Source organism: Eubalaena glacialis, chromosome 2, assembly GCF_028564815.1.
Source record: "Eubalaena glacialis isolate mEubGla1 chromosome 2, mEubGla1.1.hap2.+ XY, whole genome shotgun sequence".
Taxonomy (NCBI): Eukaryota; Metazoa; Chordata; class Mammalia; order Artiodactyla; family Balaenidae; genus Eubalaena; species Eubalaena glacialis.
Window position 1 is genome coordinate 183,846,635 of NC_083717.1, and position 18,348 is coordinate 183,864,982.

At 49.1% G+C, this 18,348-nt stretch overlaps 1 protein-coding gene across 1 annotated transcript in view; it reads left to right on the top strand.

Moving 5' to 3' along the window:
- The window catches only part of RIN3 (Ras and Rab interactor 3), a 120,312-nt gene that overhangs the window by 22,543 nt on the left and 79,421 nt on the right, over positions 1-18,348 (top strand). The window contains exon 2 of the mRNA XM_061181196.1: positions 14,395-14,602. Coding sequence (XP_061037179.1) covers positions 14,395-14,602 — 208 coding nt within the window. The remainder of the gene's footprint in view (positions 1-14,394; positions 14,603-18,348) is intronic.

The window sequence follows — 18,348 nt, forward strand, 5'->3', positions numbered from 1 at the left end:
GGTCCCCCAAATTCTGTCTTCTCCAGTAACCATCTCCATGTTCAGTGAAATTTCCAAGGATTTTCAGGGTTGGGGGCGGGGGAGGGAACGTCAGTGCTCTTTTACTATGTGTGACTATTACTGTAAGTATTATTATGATAAGTCTCGAATGGTGTGGGTCCATAGTAGATGCTCAGTAAGTACTTACTGGATGAATGAATGTATGATAATAACATCATTGAATGTTTGCTATATGCCGGGCACTATCTTGAACTCTTACAACAATTCCATAATGTAGTGATGCTTATGTTTCCTATTTTAAATATGAGGAAATGGAGGCAAGAGAGGTTTAGTGACTTGCCAAGGCCACTAAGCTGGGATTCTAACCCAGGCTGTCTGGTTCCCGAGCCCATACTTAAACTGCTAGTCGACATACCACTCAAGGCCTAATTGCACACAGCACTGGGGACAGAATTGGTACCGTCATCTATGAACCGGGTCCTGATGGGAGTGGACAGTCCTAACCTAGGCCTGGCACTGGGGGAGGGGAGGTCAGCAGGACAAGCAGGCTGGGTCACGTTAGGCTGGATTCAAGGGCCTGGCTGGGATCGGGAAAGGGACTGGGACCCGTGAGCCAAAGAAGGTTACAGAGGGAGGGCGGAGGAACTCAGCCCCAGTTCCGGGAAGGCCGTGGGCATCCAGGGCTAGAGGCCGGGCGGAGGGAAGCTGTGAGCCAGCAGTCAGAGCATCTGAGAAACGGGGTCTGGGAACAGCCACCGGAAGGGCCTCAGCACTGAAGCCAGGTGCCTCCCGCGGGCTCCACCCAGGCCCCACTGGACAGGAGGACAGCAGAGCACCCAGCGGGCAGCCTGGGAGGCGGGGCTGCGAGCCGGGCACTGCCTGGCACACGCTGGGTGGCAGAGTCCTGCAGCACACAGGTGTGGAAAGTTTGAAGGCCTTTGACCCACTCGACCCCTTGATGTGGGCTGTGACGTGCGAACTGAGACAGCCAGACCTGTTCTCAGCACTTCCGGGGCCCGGAAGACCTGCTTGAGCTGACTTCCCCTCTGCGAGGCTCTGGGCAGGGGCCTGCCGAGAAGTCCCGGCTTCCCTGGGGTGACCCACCGAGGGTCGGGGGCTCAAGCTGCACCCGTGCTCCACCTCGCCTTGGAAGGCCTTTTGTCTCGGGGTGAGGAGACACGTAGGGTGGTTTCTCACAACAGGTTTCCAAGCACAGTCCTTGGAGCCTCAGGCGTCTGTGGGAACCCGCTAGGGCCTCATGCAGTTATTTGGCCTGTGGAACTGGGCTGGAAGCATTGGCCGAGCGTTTGCACATTATACATGTGAGAGATGCTGATTCTGAAACCGGCTGCCTCTCTTCCATCTCCATGTGACCTCTCTGGTCATCCTGGAGCCGCGTTGTCGGTTCTGTGTCCTCCAAAGGCTGGGCCAGAGGTGCAGCCAGGCGGCAGCTGTAGCTCAGCTTCCACACGTCCAGGACAAAGCGCTTGGTGGAACGGAAGCCACAGAGAAGCTGGCCTGGCTGCCTGCCTTCTCTCAGGCTGTCTGCAGGGCCAGAGCCAGCCTGGCTCGGCAGAGTGCCTTCCAGTGGCACCGGGCCAGGGGTCAGTTGAGTCACAGGATCATGGAATGCATAGTGCTGGAAGGAACCCCAGTCCTGGGTCTCGTCCGTGCTCAGACAATGCATAGCCCAGGACAGAGCCCGTGGCAGACCTCACTAGGAGATCCTAGCAGTCTTTCTCGGCTGAGCCTTTAGCGTAACAGTCCAGGCAGCTGCTGCCTATCAACTGGGGTTCACAGGGAAATCCAACCTACTTACCATTCCAGACCTAGTCTAGTCTTCTCATTTTACTGAAGAGGCCGCTGAGCCTAGAGAGGGGAAGTGAGTTACCCAAGGTCACAGAGTGAACAACACAACCAGACCGTGGTCTCTTGAGTCTGAGCTCAGTGCCATTTCCTTTATATCATACCCATTCTCCTGATGAATACAGGATTTGCATGTAACTACTCATCTCCTAAACTCTTGTTATCTCCCTTCCTTTCCACAAGGTGACCACAACCTCAGAATCCAAAAAAATTTCCCATAGTTCCCCAAGAATGTTATATATGTAGCTGCAGAAAAGCTGATGCTGTCTTAGGTCATGTTAATAGGAGTAAACTATGTAGATTGAGGGAGGTGATGGTCATGCTCCTTTCTGAGCTGCTCAAGGCACACCTGGGGAATCCTTTCCCTGCTCGAGGCTCGACATTTCAGATGGAGAAAGACAGAATGATACAACAGTGGATACTCAGAAGGATAAAAACGGTGCAGATGAGGGGACTCAAAACCACTCCATAATTTATGATCAACTGATTCTCAACAAGGGTGTGAAGAAAATTCAATGGGGAAAAAAATAGTCTTTTCAACAGATGACTCTGGGACAACAGGATATCCAAATGCAAAAGAAGGAGGTTGGACCCTACCTCACACCATGCACAAAAGTTAATTCAAAATGGAACAAAGACCTAAGTGTAAAAGGTCTTAGACGAAAACAGGGGTAAATCTTCATGATCTTGAATTAGGTGTTGATTTCTTAGGTATGACACCAAAAGTACAAGCAACAAAAGAGAAAATAGATAAATTGGACTTCACCAAAATTAAAAACTTGTGTTTCAAACGACACCTTCACCTTTTCATCAAGAAAATTAGAAGACAATACACAGAATGGGAGAAAATATTTGCAAACCAAACACCTTATAAGGCCCTTGAATCTGGGATATATAAAGAACTTAACAACTTAATAATAAAAAGATAAATAATCTAATTCTAAAACAGGCAAAGAATCTGAATAAATTTTTCTAGAGAATGTATACAAATGGCCAATAATTAAAAGATTCTCAACGTACTTACACATCAGAGAAATGCAAATCAAAATCACAATGAGGTATTCACTAAATTTATTGTGGCGATCTTCTCATGATGTATGTAAGCCAAATCATTATGCTGTACACCTCAAACTTATACAGTGTTGTATGTCAATTATATCTCAGTAAAATTGGAAGAAAAAAAAGCACAATGAGATACAACTTTATACCTGCTAGGATGGCTATAATTATAAAGATAGGTAATAATAGGTGTTGATGAGAATGTGGAGAAATTGGGACCATCCTGAACGGCCAGTGGGGTTGTAAGTTATTTAGCCATTTTGGAAAACAGGCTGGCAGTTCCTCACATGCTAAGTATAGAGTTACCATATGACCCAGCAATTCTAATCTTAGGTATGTACCCACGAGAATTGAAAACAATGTCTGTACAAAAACTCATACATGAATATCAGCAGCATTATTCATAATGGCCAAAAATTGGAAATAACCCAAATGTCCATCAACTGATGGATACGTACAATGTGGTATGTCCATACAATGGAATATTATTTGGGAATAAAAAGAAATGAAGCACTGATGCATTCAGTGAGCTGTGACCACAGGGGTGAACCTTAAAAACATTACGCCAAGTGAAAGAAACCAAACATAGAAGACCACATATTGTATGATTCCATATATGAAATATCAGAAGACAAACCTATTAAGACAGAAAATGGATAAGTGGTTGACACCAGCTGGGGCATTAGGAGGAAATGAGGAATGACAGCTAATGAGGACAGGATTCCTTGCTGGGGTGGTGAAAACGTCCTAAAACTGATTGTAGTGATAGTTGCATAATTCTGTGATTATACTAAAAACCATTGCATTGTACACCTTAAAATATTATTAAAAAGCAAACCACTCCGTATGCAAATTCATGGAGACAATGTGTGTAAACCACTGTGTGGCTCAGTGTCAGCCACAGGGGAAAAGCTGGTAAATGTTACCTCTGGGTACCACATGGAAGAGGGGGGCTCTTCAACCTGGAGAAGAGATGACACTAGGGGTGGGGGGAGGAGATGTGCTGGCCTTCTCCACATAGTTGAAGGGCTGTGTGGGGGTGGGGTGAGTTGTCCCTGTGGCCTTAAAAAGTGTAGAAAAAGAAACAAAAGGAGAAACTTCAGAGGAGCAGATTTCATCTCAATAGAAATTGAGGATTGCTTCTCGGAATGGGTTGCCCAGTGAGGTAGTGAGCACCCCGTCATTAGAGGTCTTCAAACAGATACAACTACGTGCTGGGATGGTACAGAAAGGACTCCAGTGTTAGGGGAACATCTGAGGTAGAGGACAGTGTTAAAATTCCAGTGGGTGTGCTGCAGCTGATAGGTTCACAAAGGCCTATTGTTCAATATTTAGGAACTTTAAGCTAATTGGTAAACCATTGATAGCTTGTTATCAGCAATGGTGGGAGTACTTACAATGGCAATCAGCATTCACTACGTATCAGGACTTTTTTTTTTTTTTGTCCTAGACCAGTGCTTACCAGCACAACACTGATCCAGACCAACTGCTCCAACAGGCCTTTTGGTATGCTTGTTACTCAACAGAACTTGGGTCGACTCACCCACATGCAGCAAAGCCAGTCTACTGACACCAGGTTGTAGTGAAGGAAAGTACAGCGTTTACTGTAGGTGTCGAGCAAAGAGAATGGGCAGCTCATGCTCAAAAGAAAGACCCGAACTCCCCAGTGGCTTTCAGGGAAGGGTTTTTTGTGTTTGTTTTTGTTTTAATTAATTAATTTATTTTTGTCTGCCTTGGGTCTTCGTTGCTGTGCGTGGGCTTTCTCTAGTTGCAGCGAGTGGGGGCTACTCTTTGTTGCGGTGCGTGGGCTTCTCATTGCGGTGGCTTCTCTTGTTGCGGAGCACGGGCTCTAGGCACGGGCTTCAGTAGTTGTGGCACGCAGGCTCAGTAGTTGTGGCTCGCGGGCTCTAGAGCGCAGGCTCAGTAGTTGTGGCGCACGGGCTTAGTTGCTCCGCGGCATGTGGGATCTTCCCGGACCAGGGATCGAACCCTTGTCCCCTGCATTGGCAGGTGGATTCTTAACCACTGCACCACCAGGGAAGCTCAGGGAAGGATTTTTAAAGGCAACATTTGGGGTGAGGGTTGCAGCTCAGGGATCTTCTGATTCGTTGGTGGTGAGGCATCAGGGTGGTGTTTTGGGAATCTTAAGCATCAACCTGGTTCCAGCCAGTCTGGGGTCTACTGCTTATTATGGTCAGCATGTAGTCACCATCCTCCACCTGGATGGCTTGTCTTAGTTTCTGCAGAACGATTGTTATGTATCTCCCTTGAGGAGGAACTAGGACTCTGTTTTATCACTGGACTATTGTTTAAGCTGTCTTTACTTTTCTTGATTGACTACTTTCCCTTTGTTTCTTCATTCTTTCTCTTCCCTAATTAGTAACTGCTTGAATCTGCTCTTTGGAACTCAAGGAAGGCCTAGGAGACCAAAGCCTTTTTCTACAAACAAGAAACAAGGGACAACAAGGGGCTTTTGTATCCAGGAAGGCCCCAAAGTGCCCTACTCAGTTTTAATTTCCACTTTTCTTTGATACACCTCAATCCTGAGGGGAACAGGGGCGGGACAAGAAAGGGAATAAAGTTTTGGATTGAGAGGTTAATCATAAACTTGGCAGGGGAACTCGGTTCCAGGGGGGCTCACCCACCCCTAAAGTTCCCAGATCCTTCTCCTTTACCAGCAGGAACCCCTTCCCTGCTCTGCCCCAGGGTCTGATGAGCCTTGACTTCCTCCATGAACTGTCTTGAGCTCTCCATCTCATCTAGGAGTTACCACTTAAGTGTCCGCTGTGGCTGGGTTCTTCCTTATGCTGTTCCATTTGACCCTCACACAACCTTTGAGGTAAGGGGTGTAGATGAAAGAGTTAATCAGTAGTTGATCTGGAAAGAAATGGAAAATTTTGTTTGAGCCAACCTGAGCATTATAACCCAGGAGACAGTCTTTCAGAAAGCTCTGAAAACTGTTCCACCCTTTAGAGGTCAAAACACAGGTATATAAGTTTTTGAGACAAAGGGCTATACTCAAATGACATATAATTGACAGTTTACACAATCCAGATCTACATTACAAAGCACGCAGTGGGTCATGGGTCATCGTGGCCCCTTACAAGATTAAGAAGGAATGTTATCTCCTAAGGAGGTCTGGTTAATGCAGAGGCACAGCACACACCAAAGAGGAGGGAGGAGGCCCAAACCGGCAAAGAAAAATTTTATGTTTAAATTTTCTCGTCTTGCCATAAAATATGAATTTTATTTTCTCGGTGGCATAGTCTCCCTGTTTACAGTGGGGGAGACTGAGCCCAGGATGGGTGTTTGTTCATCATATCAGAGCCTCCGGAGGAGGTGGCTCCCAGCCCCAGATGCCTGCCGCCCATGCTGGACTGTTACTGTTGGCATCTTCACCTGTAGTTGGAACTCCAAGCTGTTACTCCCTCTGGCATCAGCTGCTGCTCTTTGGCCCAAGTCTTGTGCCACCACAGTGCAGAGAAACAGCCCCAGTGACCTTCTCTGGCTTCTGCTCTGGTGACCTTGTGGCAGCTGTCAGAGGATTTTCCTACATGTCCCCTGGGGCCTGATTCTTTGAATGGACTCATCTTGATTACCTTTCAACACAGGCCCTCAAGCCTCCAGAACTGACTTTAAAATGCCAGGAAAAAATAGCGGGAGTCAATCCCAGGGAAATTGCCCTGGCGGAAAGAACAGGCTTAGGTGTTCGGAGACCCCCGCTCTATATCGCCTCGGTTTGTGACATGCTTTGGGACCTTGGGAGAAGTTGTGTGCATGTGGGGTTTTTGTTTTGTTTTTTAATTAAATGTTTCGAAGGTAGCGAAATCTAGAGAAAAACATAGCAATGCCCTGATCACCCATAATTCAGCTTTGTTAAATCCTACCCTTTTGCCATATTTGCTTCAGATGTTTTAAAAGCAAACAAATCATTACAGAATGGGCTGAAGCCTCCTTCACACAGTTCCCTGATCCCATTTTCTTCCAGCCCCTCAGAGGTCACCATTATCCTGAATTTGGTGTGCATGTGTATCCACAAACAAGACGCAGAACTGTTGTGTACGTTTTTACACTTTATAGAAATATTTTCATTCCTTCTGTAATTTGCTTTCTTCACTCAACATTGGGGATTTGGTTTGTTTGACTTTAAAAACTCGTTAACTTTTTCTTTTGAAATAATTTCAGACTCCCAGAAAAGTTACAGGGTTAGTACAATGAATTCCTGTAGTACAGTCTTCATTCAGATTTACCAGTTATCAACATTTTGTCACATCTGCTGGTTCTCTCTGTCTCCTTCATTTTTTTTTGAACCTTGTGAGAGTAATTTGCAGACATTGTGCCTCTTTACGCCCATATATTTCAGTGGGTATTTCCCAAACATGGACATTCTCTTACCTAACCGCAGCACAAGAATCAAGATCAGGGAATTAATATTCATGCAGTTGACAGGATTTTGAGATTTAACCTTGTAGCAATTGGTTCCTACCTTTCAGCAGCTGTGCGATAGTCCAGGGTGGACGAATCACAACTTATTTATCGTTATCTCATGGACGGATTTTGGTTGTTCCCATTTTCTCTCAGTATAAATGCTTCCATTATCAATCATCTCCTTATACCGTGTGCGTCCTGGGAGTGGGGCTGCTGGGGCCTGGGCTACGGCACCTCCGTCTCTTTTAGATTTTGGAAATCATTTTCAGAGCAGGTGCAACTGTTTTCATTCTCATGGAGTGTTTTACCCCGTTGGTGCTCTGGTGGCATTTAGGGGCTGAGCAATGGGCTCTCACCTATCTTAGGCCATTTCTCATGTTGCTGGTGTTCGTAAGAGAAGCAGGGCATGACCATGTGCGTGGTTACCCCAGGTAGAATAATGATCTATTTGAGGTGTTCTCGTGTACCAGATGATGCTTGATGCATATTACATGTGGCAGGTATTACCAGCTCCATTGCACAGATGAGAAAACTGAGGCCCATAGAGGTTAAATACCTTGCCCTAGGTCCCACGGCCAGATATGGCAGGGATTGGGACCGAGGCTGTGTGAGTCCTAGTTCCTCATCTTCAGGCTATGCAGAGTGTGTGAAATGACCACCGCATCTCTGATTGTGAGTTTGTCGTGAGAGGGGTCCACTGAGAGGTTGATGCCTCTTCCTGCAACATCCCACCTCCCCCCACACCCCTACACGCCTGTCCCTGTCATCTGGTCCCTTCCTCTCTGTACAGAGGGAGTCATTTCATTTAAGAGCAGTCAGCATGGAGGAGAAGGGAGAGGATGGGGAGTGGGGGACAGCAATGAGTGACTGTCCTCCCTCACCCTGGGAGTGTGAAGGCACGGCTGGTTCTCCGGGCCTCCAAGGTCAGAGACAGAGAAAACTCCCCTCTGGGGCTTCTGGACAGTCTAGCCCCAGCTCGAGAAGTCGGCGCCATTTCAAAAGGAGGAAGGCTTTGGGCTTCTGGCAGCTCACGGTGAGCACAGGAGCCCCACCAGGCAATTCAGTTGCAGCTCTTAGAGGTTTACTCTTTTTTTTTTTTTTTTAAACATCTTTATTGAAGTATAATTGCTTTACAATGGTGTGTTAGTTTCTGCTTTATAACACAGTGAATCAGTTATACGTATACATATGTTCCCATATCTCTTCCCTCTTGCATCTCCCTCCCTCCCACCCTCCCTATCCCACCCCTCTAGGTGGTCACAAAGCACCGAGCTGATCTCCCTGTGCTATGCGGCTGCTTCCCACTAGCTATCTATTTTACTTTTGGTAGTGTATATATGTCCATGACACTCTCTCACCCTGTCACATCTCACCCCTCCCCCTCCCCAATAGAGGTTTACTCTTAATCACTCCAGAGATAATCATCATGCACGGTGTGCCCTCTCATCTCATTTATGCCCAAGAGAAACCCTCTCCGCTGGTTTTACTTCCCATTTTACAGAAGAGGAAACTGGAGTCAGCGTGGTTAGATAGGCAGTTAAGCCCCTTAGCAAGTCAGTGCAGAGCTGGGATAACACGCGGGCTCGGGAGGCCCCAAAGCCACCAGGTCTCCACCCTGCATGCATTTTTGTGACAAACAGATGTATTTTCACATATTTATTTAAAATGAGTTTTAATCCTATAAGTAATGCATAATTAGCATACAAATTTGAAACAACTCCCCTGCACTTCTCAGAAATAACTGTCCTTAATGATGTCTCACAGAGCCTTCAGGAAATTATTTTTGTGTATAGTTATATTTCTATGTCTCAGTGTGTATTTGTATATATTCCAAATGGGATAACAAACATTAATGAACACTCTTTCTTTGCCAGGTACTGCAAGGATACATATACATAGGAAATTTTTAAAATTTCTTCAAGAACTAGAATAGTGTAGAGGTTGTAAACACAGACTCTGGATCCAGATTGTCTGGATTTGAATGCCAGCTCTGCCGCTTATAGGCTGTGTGACCTTGGATGAACTATTCAGCCTCTCTGTGCCTCAGTATCCTCGTCTTTATTTTTTTATTTTATTTTATTTTAAAAAATTTATTTATTTTATTTATTTATTTTTGGCTGCATTGGGTCTTCGTTGCTGGGCACGGGCTTTCTCTAGTTGCGGAGAGCGGGGGCTACTCTTCGTTGCAGTGCTCGCGCTTCTCATTGCAGTGGCTTCTCTTGTTGCGGAACACGGGCTCTAGAGCGCAGGCTCAGTAGTTGTGGGTCACGGGCTCTAGAGCGCAGGCTCTGTAGTTGTGGCGCACGGGCTTAGTTGCTCCACGGCATGTGGGACCTTCCCAGACCAGGGCTCGAACCCGTGTCCCCTGCATTGGCAGGCGCATTCTAAACCACTACGCCACCAGGAAAGCCCTGTCCTTGTCTTTACATGGGACTATCAGGTATAGGGTAGGTATATTAGTTTCCTAGGGCTGCAGCAGCAAGTTATCACAAACTCTGCAGCTAATAACAATAGAATTTTATTTTCTCACAGTTTTGGAGGCCAGAAGTTCAAGATCAAGCTGTCAGCAGAGCTGGTTCCATATGGAGGCTCAGAGAGAGACTATATTCCATGCCTTTCTCCTAGCCTCTGGTGGTGACCATCAATCCTTGGTGTTCAAAACTCATAACTCCACTCTCTTCCTCTGCCTTCACATGGCTTTCTTGTATCTCTGTGTCTTTTTTTTTTTTTTTTTTTTGGCCACGCCACGTGGATTGTGACATCTTAGTTCCCTGACCAGGGATCGAACCCGTGCCCACTGCAGTGGAAGCGTGGAGCCCTAACCACTGGACCTCCAGGGAATTCCTCTGTCTCTCATTGAATTTAGGGCCCACTCTAAATCCAGAATGATGTCATCTGTAACTTAATTACATCTACAAAGAGCCTTTTTCCGAATAAGGTCACATTCACAGGTGCCAGGTGTTAGGATTTGGGCGTATCTCTTTGGGGGACACAGTGCAGCTCACTCCAGTAGGTGTGAGGATGATTGTGTGCTGTGGGCTACTTATGGGTGAAGAGGCACACTGCTGCCCTGATTGGCATTACCAGGGCCCCTCCTACCCTGGCCCTCCGTGTCATTTGTGTACTCATGCACCTTGCACAGAGTGATCGGGCCGTCCCATAACATTGATTGTTGGGACCAGGTCTCTTTATCTCAATACAGCCACTTGGCCTTGAAGCTGGGGTGAGGCCTGCCTGAGGTCAGGATCGTGGGTGGGATGGAGACGGCCTTTTCCTGGTCCTCCCCTTCCATCCCACACTCCCCCCAAGTTCCGGCCAAGTCTGCACAAGGGGGCCTCAGTTCTCCTTACAATGAGGCGTCATTGGAACTTTCTGAGCTGCTTCCCCGGGACCCACACAGGCAGCCCGAAGCTGGCGCCCTCATGAGCTGGGAAACGGCGGGGCCTTTTTCCATACAGGCAGCATCCAGCCAGGATGCTGCACCCCGAGCTGACCCCACACCACCTGGGTGGCCCCCTCGGGCGGCCTCTCCACCCCAGAGCAGAGCTCTCCTCTCCGCCTCACCCAGGTTTCATAGGCCGGTGACCGGATGCAGCACCACGCCAGGGAGTGTGGACATACCACGCCAGGTCACTCCTTCCCTTGGGAGCTAAGGCCAGGATGCTGAGCCCAGGCCTTGTCCCTGTGGCCCAGGGCAAGGGTTTCCCTGGTGTCTGACCACACTGCGTCTGGGTGTCCACGGCCAACCCGCCCCTTGAATCGGAAGGCTGTTAGGACTGCTGATTAGAGCTAATTGCTCTACTTCCCGTGAGCAAGCAGAAGGAAAACCAGTCATGGCATGATTTCTCTTTCCAGTGGAATTGCTGTAAAGTTTCTAGGCTCATTATTTTGCACTAACAGTGCCATTAATTACCCGGGGCTCCCGTGGCTGCCTTTGCAGGGCCCTCAGCTGGAGCTTGGCTGGTGAGAGGGGGGGCATGGGTGCTGGGGTGGCCGACCGTGCCAGCAGATGACGTATCTGATGTGGGCTCAGTGATGGTCCCTGGCAGTTAGAGCTGGTGTGGCCAAGCTGTTTAATAACAGTAATCATGGCAGGGAAGCAGCCTGCTCTGGTGCCGGCTCAGGACGTTCACATCTCTGCCATCCTGCTCGAGCCCGAGAGTCCAGCCTGGAACCCCAGCATCAGCACCAGCATTTAATAGTCGCAAGTGGGCATCCAGAGAGCTCAAGTGACACGAGGCCCAAGGTCAGCAGAGACTCAGAGATTAGAAGGCAACTTCCTGGCCCCGTTACCATTCTTTGGCTTGATCAAAGCAGGTGTCCATGTCACTCTGTCCATTCAGGGCTCTGCTGCTCCTGTGACCTGGTGCAAGGCCCAAACCTCCCCTAGCCTCAGCTGCTCCTTCTCTAACGTCTAGACCTTGCTGCGGCCTTTGACACTTACAGGTTCCACTCCAAGCCTCAGGTCCTGCCGAGTCACCACTTAGGGGGCCCTGAGCAAGCCCTTGTGACTTCTGCCCTGGCATACCCAGAGGGAAAGGAGAACACTGAAAGACTTGGACAGTTCCTGGAAAGCAATATCTTAAGAGCCTTTGGCCTCTTGAGTGGTTTAGTCTGAGAAGCAGACAGATGCAGAAACTGAGACCCTAAGAGGGAACAGACTTACCCATGGACTTAACTAAGCTACCTAAGCCTAGTTAGTGGCAGAGAGGAAATGGGAGCCAATTGCTCTCACTCCAGCTGCTGTTAGAGCCCTAACTGGCCTCTGGGGGAAGCCCTGGGCCAAGCGAGAAGGTTTTAGGATGATTATAAAGCCTTTTGGTGCCAGAGGATGATTTTGTGTTTCCACGGGAGGTTGGAAGAACCTAACAGGCCCCGAATGCTTATTTCTGGGTAATTCTGGCCTCCACTGTTTTCACTGCTTTCCCGGAGGAGATGCTGGACCACATTTCAGGGCTTGGGAAGAGGTCACATCAATATGAGCTGGGCCGCCCTGACCTTGAGCTCCAAATGAGACCCACTTCCACAGCCTGTGGACACCCATGGGGCTGCCCTGCTGCCCCTTCCAGACCCATGACGCCTGCAGCTGCCTGGGACACTCCTGTTGGCCTGGTGACGTGGCACACTCTTCTGTGTGGACCCAGAGGGGAAATCCATACGAACCCACGGCACACGCAGCATCCAGGGAGGGAGGGCTCCGCGGAAGGTTTAGGCGTGGAGGCGTCAGGGGAGGGAATTTTTAGCACACTGACATTGCCGGATCTCTCATCACCACATATCTTTCTAGTCTGGTCTCTGCAAAACCCAACACCACAAGACCTGTTTAATCCCACACTTCCCAGCCTCCCCACCACCCGGGGAACCACCAGGACCCTTGCCCTCCCCTTGAGGAAATGCTCGTCCCCTCATCAGGACTCCTGGCTCCCGCTGCCCTCTGACCTCAGCAAATGGTTCCACCTTTCTGTGCCTCTAACAGGGCTCTTCCTGGCCTCCTCCCACCCCGCCCCCCGGCAGCTCCTTACCAGCCAGCTTTATCTCTGGTGCCCGTGGGCCACATCACAGGGACATGGAGGAAAGGAGAGGCACCAGCCACACCTTCCTGGCTTTATAACTGGCCCCTTCTGTCTGACTAAGGTTTTCACCACTGCAGGTATCCTGAGATTTCGTTCCTCAGGTAGAAGGCAAACAGACCACACAACCCACCCAACTCAGGATTTGAGGCACCAAGATGCTGTTCCTCCTTTTCTGGAATCAAAACTCACATGCCAGTGTGTAGGGGGTCGGGTGGAGGGAGCGTGTTGGGAAGGTCTGGAATCGCTTAGACTGGACCTCTACTTTGTCTTGCCATTTCTCAGGCCTGTGATTCTCCTCCTTTCCCCGGGGACCCTGACGTTTTACATCCTCAGCTTGGGGGTCAGGGAGTGTTGACTGGGAGGGGCACAAGAAAGCCTTCTGGAAATGTCTGTATCAGCATATCTAAAAGAAATATAATGCAAGGCACATATTTGGTTTTAAATTTTCTAGTAGCCACACCTAAAGTAAAAGGAAATAGGTGAAATTAATTTTAATAATGTTTTACTTATCTCAATATATATATCCAAAAATTATCCTTTCAATATACAATCAATGTAAAATATTATTAATGAACTATTTTGTGGTCTTTTTTTTTTCATACCAAGTCTTTGAGATCCTGTGTGTATTTTACACTTACAGCACGTCTCAGTTCAGACAACTCACTTTTTTTTTTTTTAATTTTTATTTATTTATTCATGGCTGTGTTGGGTCTTCGTTTCTGTGCGAGGGCTTTCTCTCGTTGCGGCGAGCGGGGGCCACTCTTCATCGCGGTGCGCGGGCCTCTCACTATCGCGGCCTCTCTTGTTGCGGAGCACAGGCTCCAGACGCGCAGGCTTAGTAGTTGTGGCTCACAGGCCTAGTTGCTCCGCGGCACGTGGGATCCTCCCTAACCAGGGCTCGAACCCGTGTCCCCTGCATTGGCAGGCAGATTCTCAACCACTGCGCCACCAGGGAAGCCCCCAGACAACTCACTTTTAAGAGCTGATGTGGCTAGTGGCTATGGTATTGGGTAGCACAGCTCTCTCTCTTGATCTGGGTGGTAGTTACACGGGTGTAGACATATGTAAAACTTTGTCTAACTGTATACTAAAGACTAGCGCATTTCACTGTGTATAAATTACACTTCAATTAAAAAGTTTTTTAAAAATCCTCTTCAGGGCTCTGCTCAAATGCCATTGTTTTCCCGAACCCACCCTGGGTTGGAATTAGCTACTTCCGTTGCACTGTGCTCCTGTTATATTTATTCCAATCTTGTGCTACAGCTGGTTTTTTCTGTGTATGTCTTACTCATTTTATCATAAGCGCCTTAAGGCGAAGATCACGGTTTGTTCATTTTTTAATTCCCCAAAGGGCCCCTGGCTACGTAGATGCTGAATAAATAAGCATGGTTGAACTGAATCCCCGTTTGTTGTAAACCCCTCTCTGGGCTGGCGGCAGGACGGGCTGGTCATTTGATTCTGTTCTCAGTCCTATTCCAGATGTTGGCAAAGGAAAGGCACAGGAAGAGGAGGAGGAAGATGGCGTGGGGCCTTGCCTGCCAGTCACTCCAAGGAACTGCCTTCCTCTCCGGGGCATCAGCGTACTGGAGAAGCTCGTCAAGACCTGCCCGGTGTGGCTGCATCTGGGTCTGGGCCGGGCAGAGGCGACCAGGATCCTGCACCGGGAGGCGGCCGGGGTGAGTCGGGGTCTCTCCTCCTCATGGCCGCTAGGCGGGCACGGCTGTCAGGAGCTGCTCGGGCTCCCACGGAAGTAGCTGCCCTCTGGACAGCTGCGCATTTGCTCTCTTTTCTTAGGTTTTATCAGCTTTGCGACCAGAACTCAGGAGCAAGGGACTGGTGGGAGGTCTGGTTTCTGCTCTGGGGAGCAGGTGTCCCACTGGGGATGTACGGCTGGCGGGGCCTCTCTGGGCATATGGGTGCCCGCGGCAGGACTGGCACTTTGAGAACTCAGCCAGGCATCCAGGGACCAGAGAGTATCCGAGCCGGAGGGAACTGAGAAATCATTTTACACCCCCTTATTTTACATGTGAATATGAGGGGCTGTGTGATGGAATCGAAAGTGTTTTGTTTTGTTTTGTTTTGGAGTCAAGCTCAGTGAGTTGGGAAGTGGCTTAAATTTTCTGAGCCTCACTTTTCTCACTTTGAAATGGGGCCATTAATAGTATTTTCCTCCTCGTGGTGTAAGCATTACAGAGGAAGATAGATGCCACGCACCATGCATTTTCTCTTACGTGCTACTTCCTTTAAATTTTTTTTTAATTTGTTTAATTTTTAAAGTGATACATATAAATATTTACTGTAAAAAACATATCAAGCTGGACAGAAGTGATAAAGTAAGAAGTAAAGTGTCTGATAAAGGTCTCTGCCACCCACTCTTTTTCACCTAACCTATTTCCCAGAAGTCTTTTTTTGTTTGGGGCTTTTTTAAAATTGAGGTGAAATTCACATAACGCAAAATTAGCCATTTTTTAAGTGCACAATTTAGTACATTCACAAGGTTGTTCAAGCACCACCTCTATCTAGTTCCAAAACATTTCATCACTCCAAGATAAAACCCCGTATCCATTAAGCAGTTACTCCCCATTCCTTCTTCCCCTGGCCCCTGGTAGCCAGCGGTCTGCTTCCAGAAGTCATTTCTGCTGGGCATGTGTGGCGTATCTGTCCATTCATCTTCCGTGCAGACACCCACATCTGTTAACAGCTAGCATTCACCAAGCACTTTATTGTGTTCTGGGCACTGTCACGTGTATTAGCACAGTTTATCCTCACAGCAGCCCTCTGAGGTAGGTAATACTAATATACCCATTTCACAGAGGAAGTAACTGAGATACAAAGCAGTTAAGTGACCTCCCCCAGGGGACACAGCAATCGAGTGCCTGAGCTGGCTTTTGAACCCAGGCAGTCGGGGAGCTCCCGTGCTGTATCATACACACAGGTTGTATTTGACCGAGATGGAATTGCATCTTATAGCCATTTTTTGCTGTTCTTACCTTCAGTGTGGTATGTATCGCTACACTGTGTCCGGGGAATAGTCCAAGCTCCTAAACACAGGGGGCTCAGGTAGTTAGCAGACTAATTCATCTTGGACTAGATAAAATCCATCAAGTCAGCAGTTGTACCTGAACTTTGGAATTACTGGAACTCATGGGGCCTCCAGCAAAGTCCCACAAAGTCCCACAGAGGCTCCTGCCATAGTGAGTGGGGACCGTAGAGACCTAAAGACCCAGCTGAATCCCTCCGGGGCCAGGGGAGGCCTCCCCCGGGTGTGGAGGCAGGCGCCCTGTGGACCAGCCCAGCCCCACCTCGGCCCCAGGGTCAGCCTGGGAGAGGGTTGGGGGGGGGGGGGCGGGGTGGGCAGGGAGGCAGGGAGACCGCATCCTCAAGGAAACAAGATCTGTTGTTTCATTCCTCCCCACCTAAAGGCTTTCAGTTTCAAACTGCCTAAGGCTTTAGAGCAGATTATGAAACTGCATAGAAAATAAAATCAGGGATTCATACCTGCAGGTGTTCCAGGCGGCATTCCCAGGCTGCAGCCCCAGCTGGTCGTCCACTCCCCTATTAGGATCTGAGGGGATTAGCGTCCCACCCTTCTTGGGAGGATGCAGCTGAGAAACAGGCCCAAGTGCAAGGCTGTGGTGCTGAGGAATGGCCATTTTCTGGACCTTACTTGGTCATCAGGAGAGGTGTGTCCAGGCATGCATGTAGATGGGGGTGGACCAGACAGTAAGGACCGTCCCGGGAGATGGCAAGTGGGTCTCCAAGGTGAGCTCCACAGGGTGTAAGTCATGCCCACTTTGTCCAAAGGTTCAATACTCTCTTCAAAAAGTTTACGATAAGCCCAACTCAAAACAACAGTAGTGCTTGTGTGTGGAGAATGCTTATTAATGGCAGGCCCTGTACCAAGTGTTGTGTGGGTGTCATCTCATTTAATCCTCGCGATAATCCTGTGAGGTGGGCTCTGCCGTTATCCTCATTTTACTGATGATGAAACTGTGGCTAAGAGGAGCGCCCTTGGGCTTCCCAGAAGCAGACCCCGAGCTGAGGATCTGGGAGGTGACCCCAGGGGACACCAGTGGGGGAAATAAGACAAGGAAGGGAAGGCAGCTAATAAAAGGTATGTGTTGATGCAGGTTACCCCTGGGGGCAGTGGAGCTGGCTTCTGCTGGGGCACTTTGGGAGCCAGGGTAGAGCACACATCTCAAGGTCATTCTGCCCAGAGGGCTGAGGGAGCTGATATTATCCACTGGCTGCTGATAGCCATTGGTTCCAGGCGATGGGGGATGAGGATTCATGTTCCAGCACCACCTCTCTGCTCTCAGTATGAGAAGATCTGACTCTGGCCAGAAACAGCCGGTGAGCAAAGTGATGCCAAGCTGGCTGTTGGAAGCAGGACTGGGGTCCACTAAAAAGAGTGGGCAGGGCCCCAGCAGCCTGGGAGTGAAGTCACCCGCCCAGGGTCACACAGCTAGTGAGTTACAGGGCTGAGATTTGATCCCAGTCTTGGCTAAGCCAAAGCACACCCCTCACAAGGGTGAAGGTTAGTAGCCGGAAAGAAAAAGAAGTAATGTTTTGAGGTCAGTCAATACTAGATGGGTTTGGGTATAAGACACGTTTATAAAGATGGATAAAATCTGATCTTACCACTGTCCTCTCAGAGGGTCTGGTGGGGGCTTCATGCACGGATATGAATGGGAAGGCCTGGGGAGGGGATGTCTCAGTGCTGGGTAAAAGGCAGGACAGCGAGTGACCTAGAGGAGGCAGGGAGCCTGTCCAGGTGGGCTGATCCGGGCAGACTTCCTGGAGGAGACAGATGCTGAGCTGGGCCATGCAGGATGGATGGGCAGGACTGGGATGGGGGAGCTGAGTGGGTGGATGGGTGATGGAACAGCACAGGCTGAGCCCCAGAAGTGGGCATGAGCTGGGCTGGGGCACACGGGGAAGGAAGAGAGCATGACTGCAGGTATTGGAGCCAACTGGAGTCGCTGGAGGGCAGCACCAAGATGCATTCATTGCCTTGCAATGCCAGCCTCTGGCTCAGGCTTGGGTGCAGAGTATGTCTGGCTTTGGGTGTTCGTTAGAACAAGTGAATGAAGGATGGCAGGGAGGATGGGACTGGTTCTGGGGAGCTGGCAAAGCCGGGCCAGTTGCTCAGGGCCTGCCTGCAGTGAGGGACAAAGGTCACGTGGCTGTGTTTACTTCCCAGGTGAGCACACATCACACAAGGCTTTAAGCCTTCATCCCAGGTTCTGTGGCTGCAAGAGGCCCAGACCCTCTTCACCCCAAGTAGGTGGAGGTACCCAGGTCGCTATTTTATAACTCAGGGGCTGAGTATAGAAAACAGAAAGCTTCAGGGTGGGTCCTGAAGTGACACCCTTGTCCAGAGCCTTGAATCTAATCCCAGGAATGAGACCACAGGCTACTG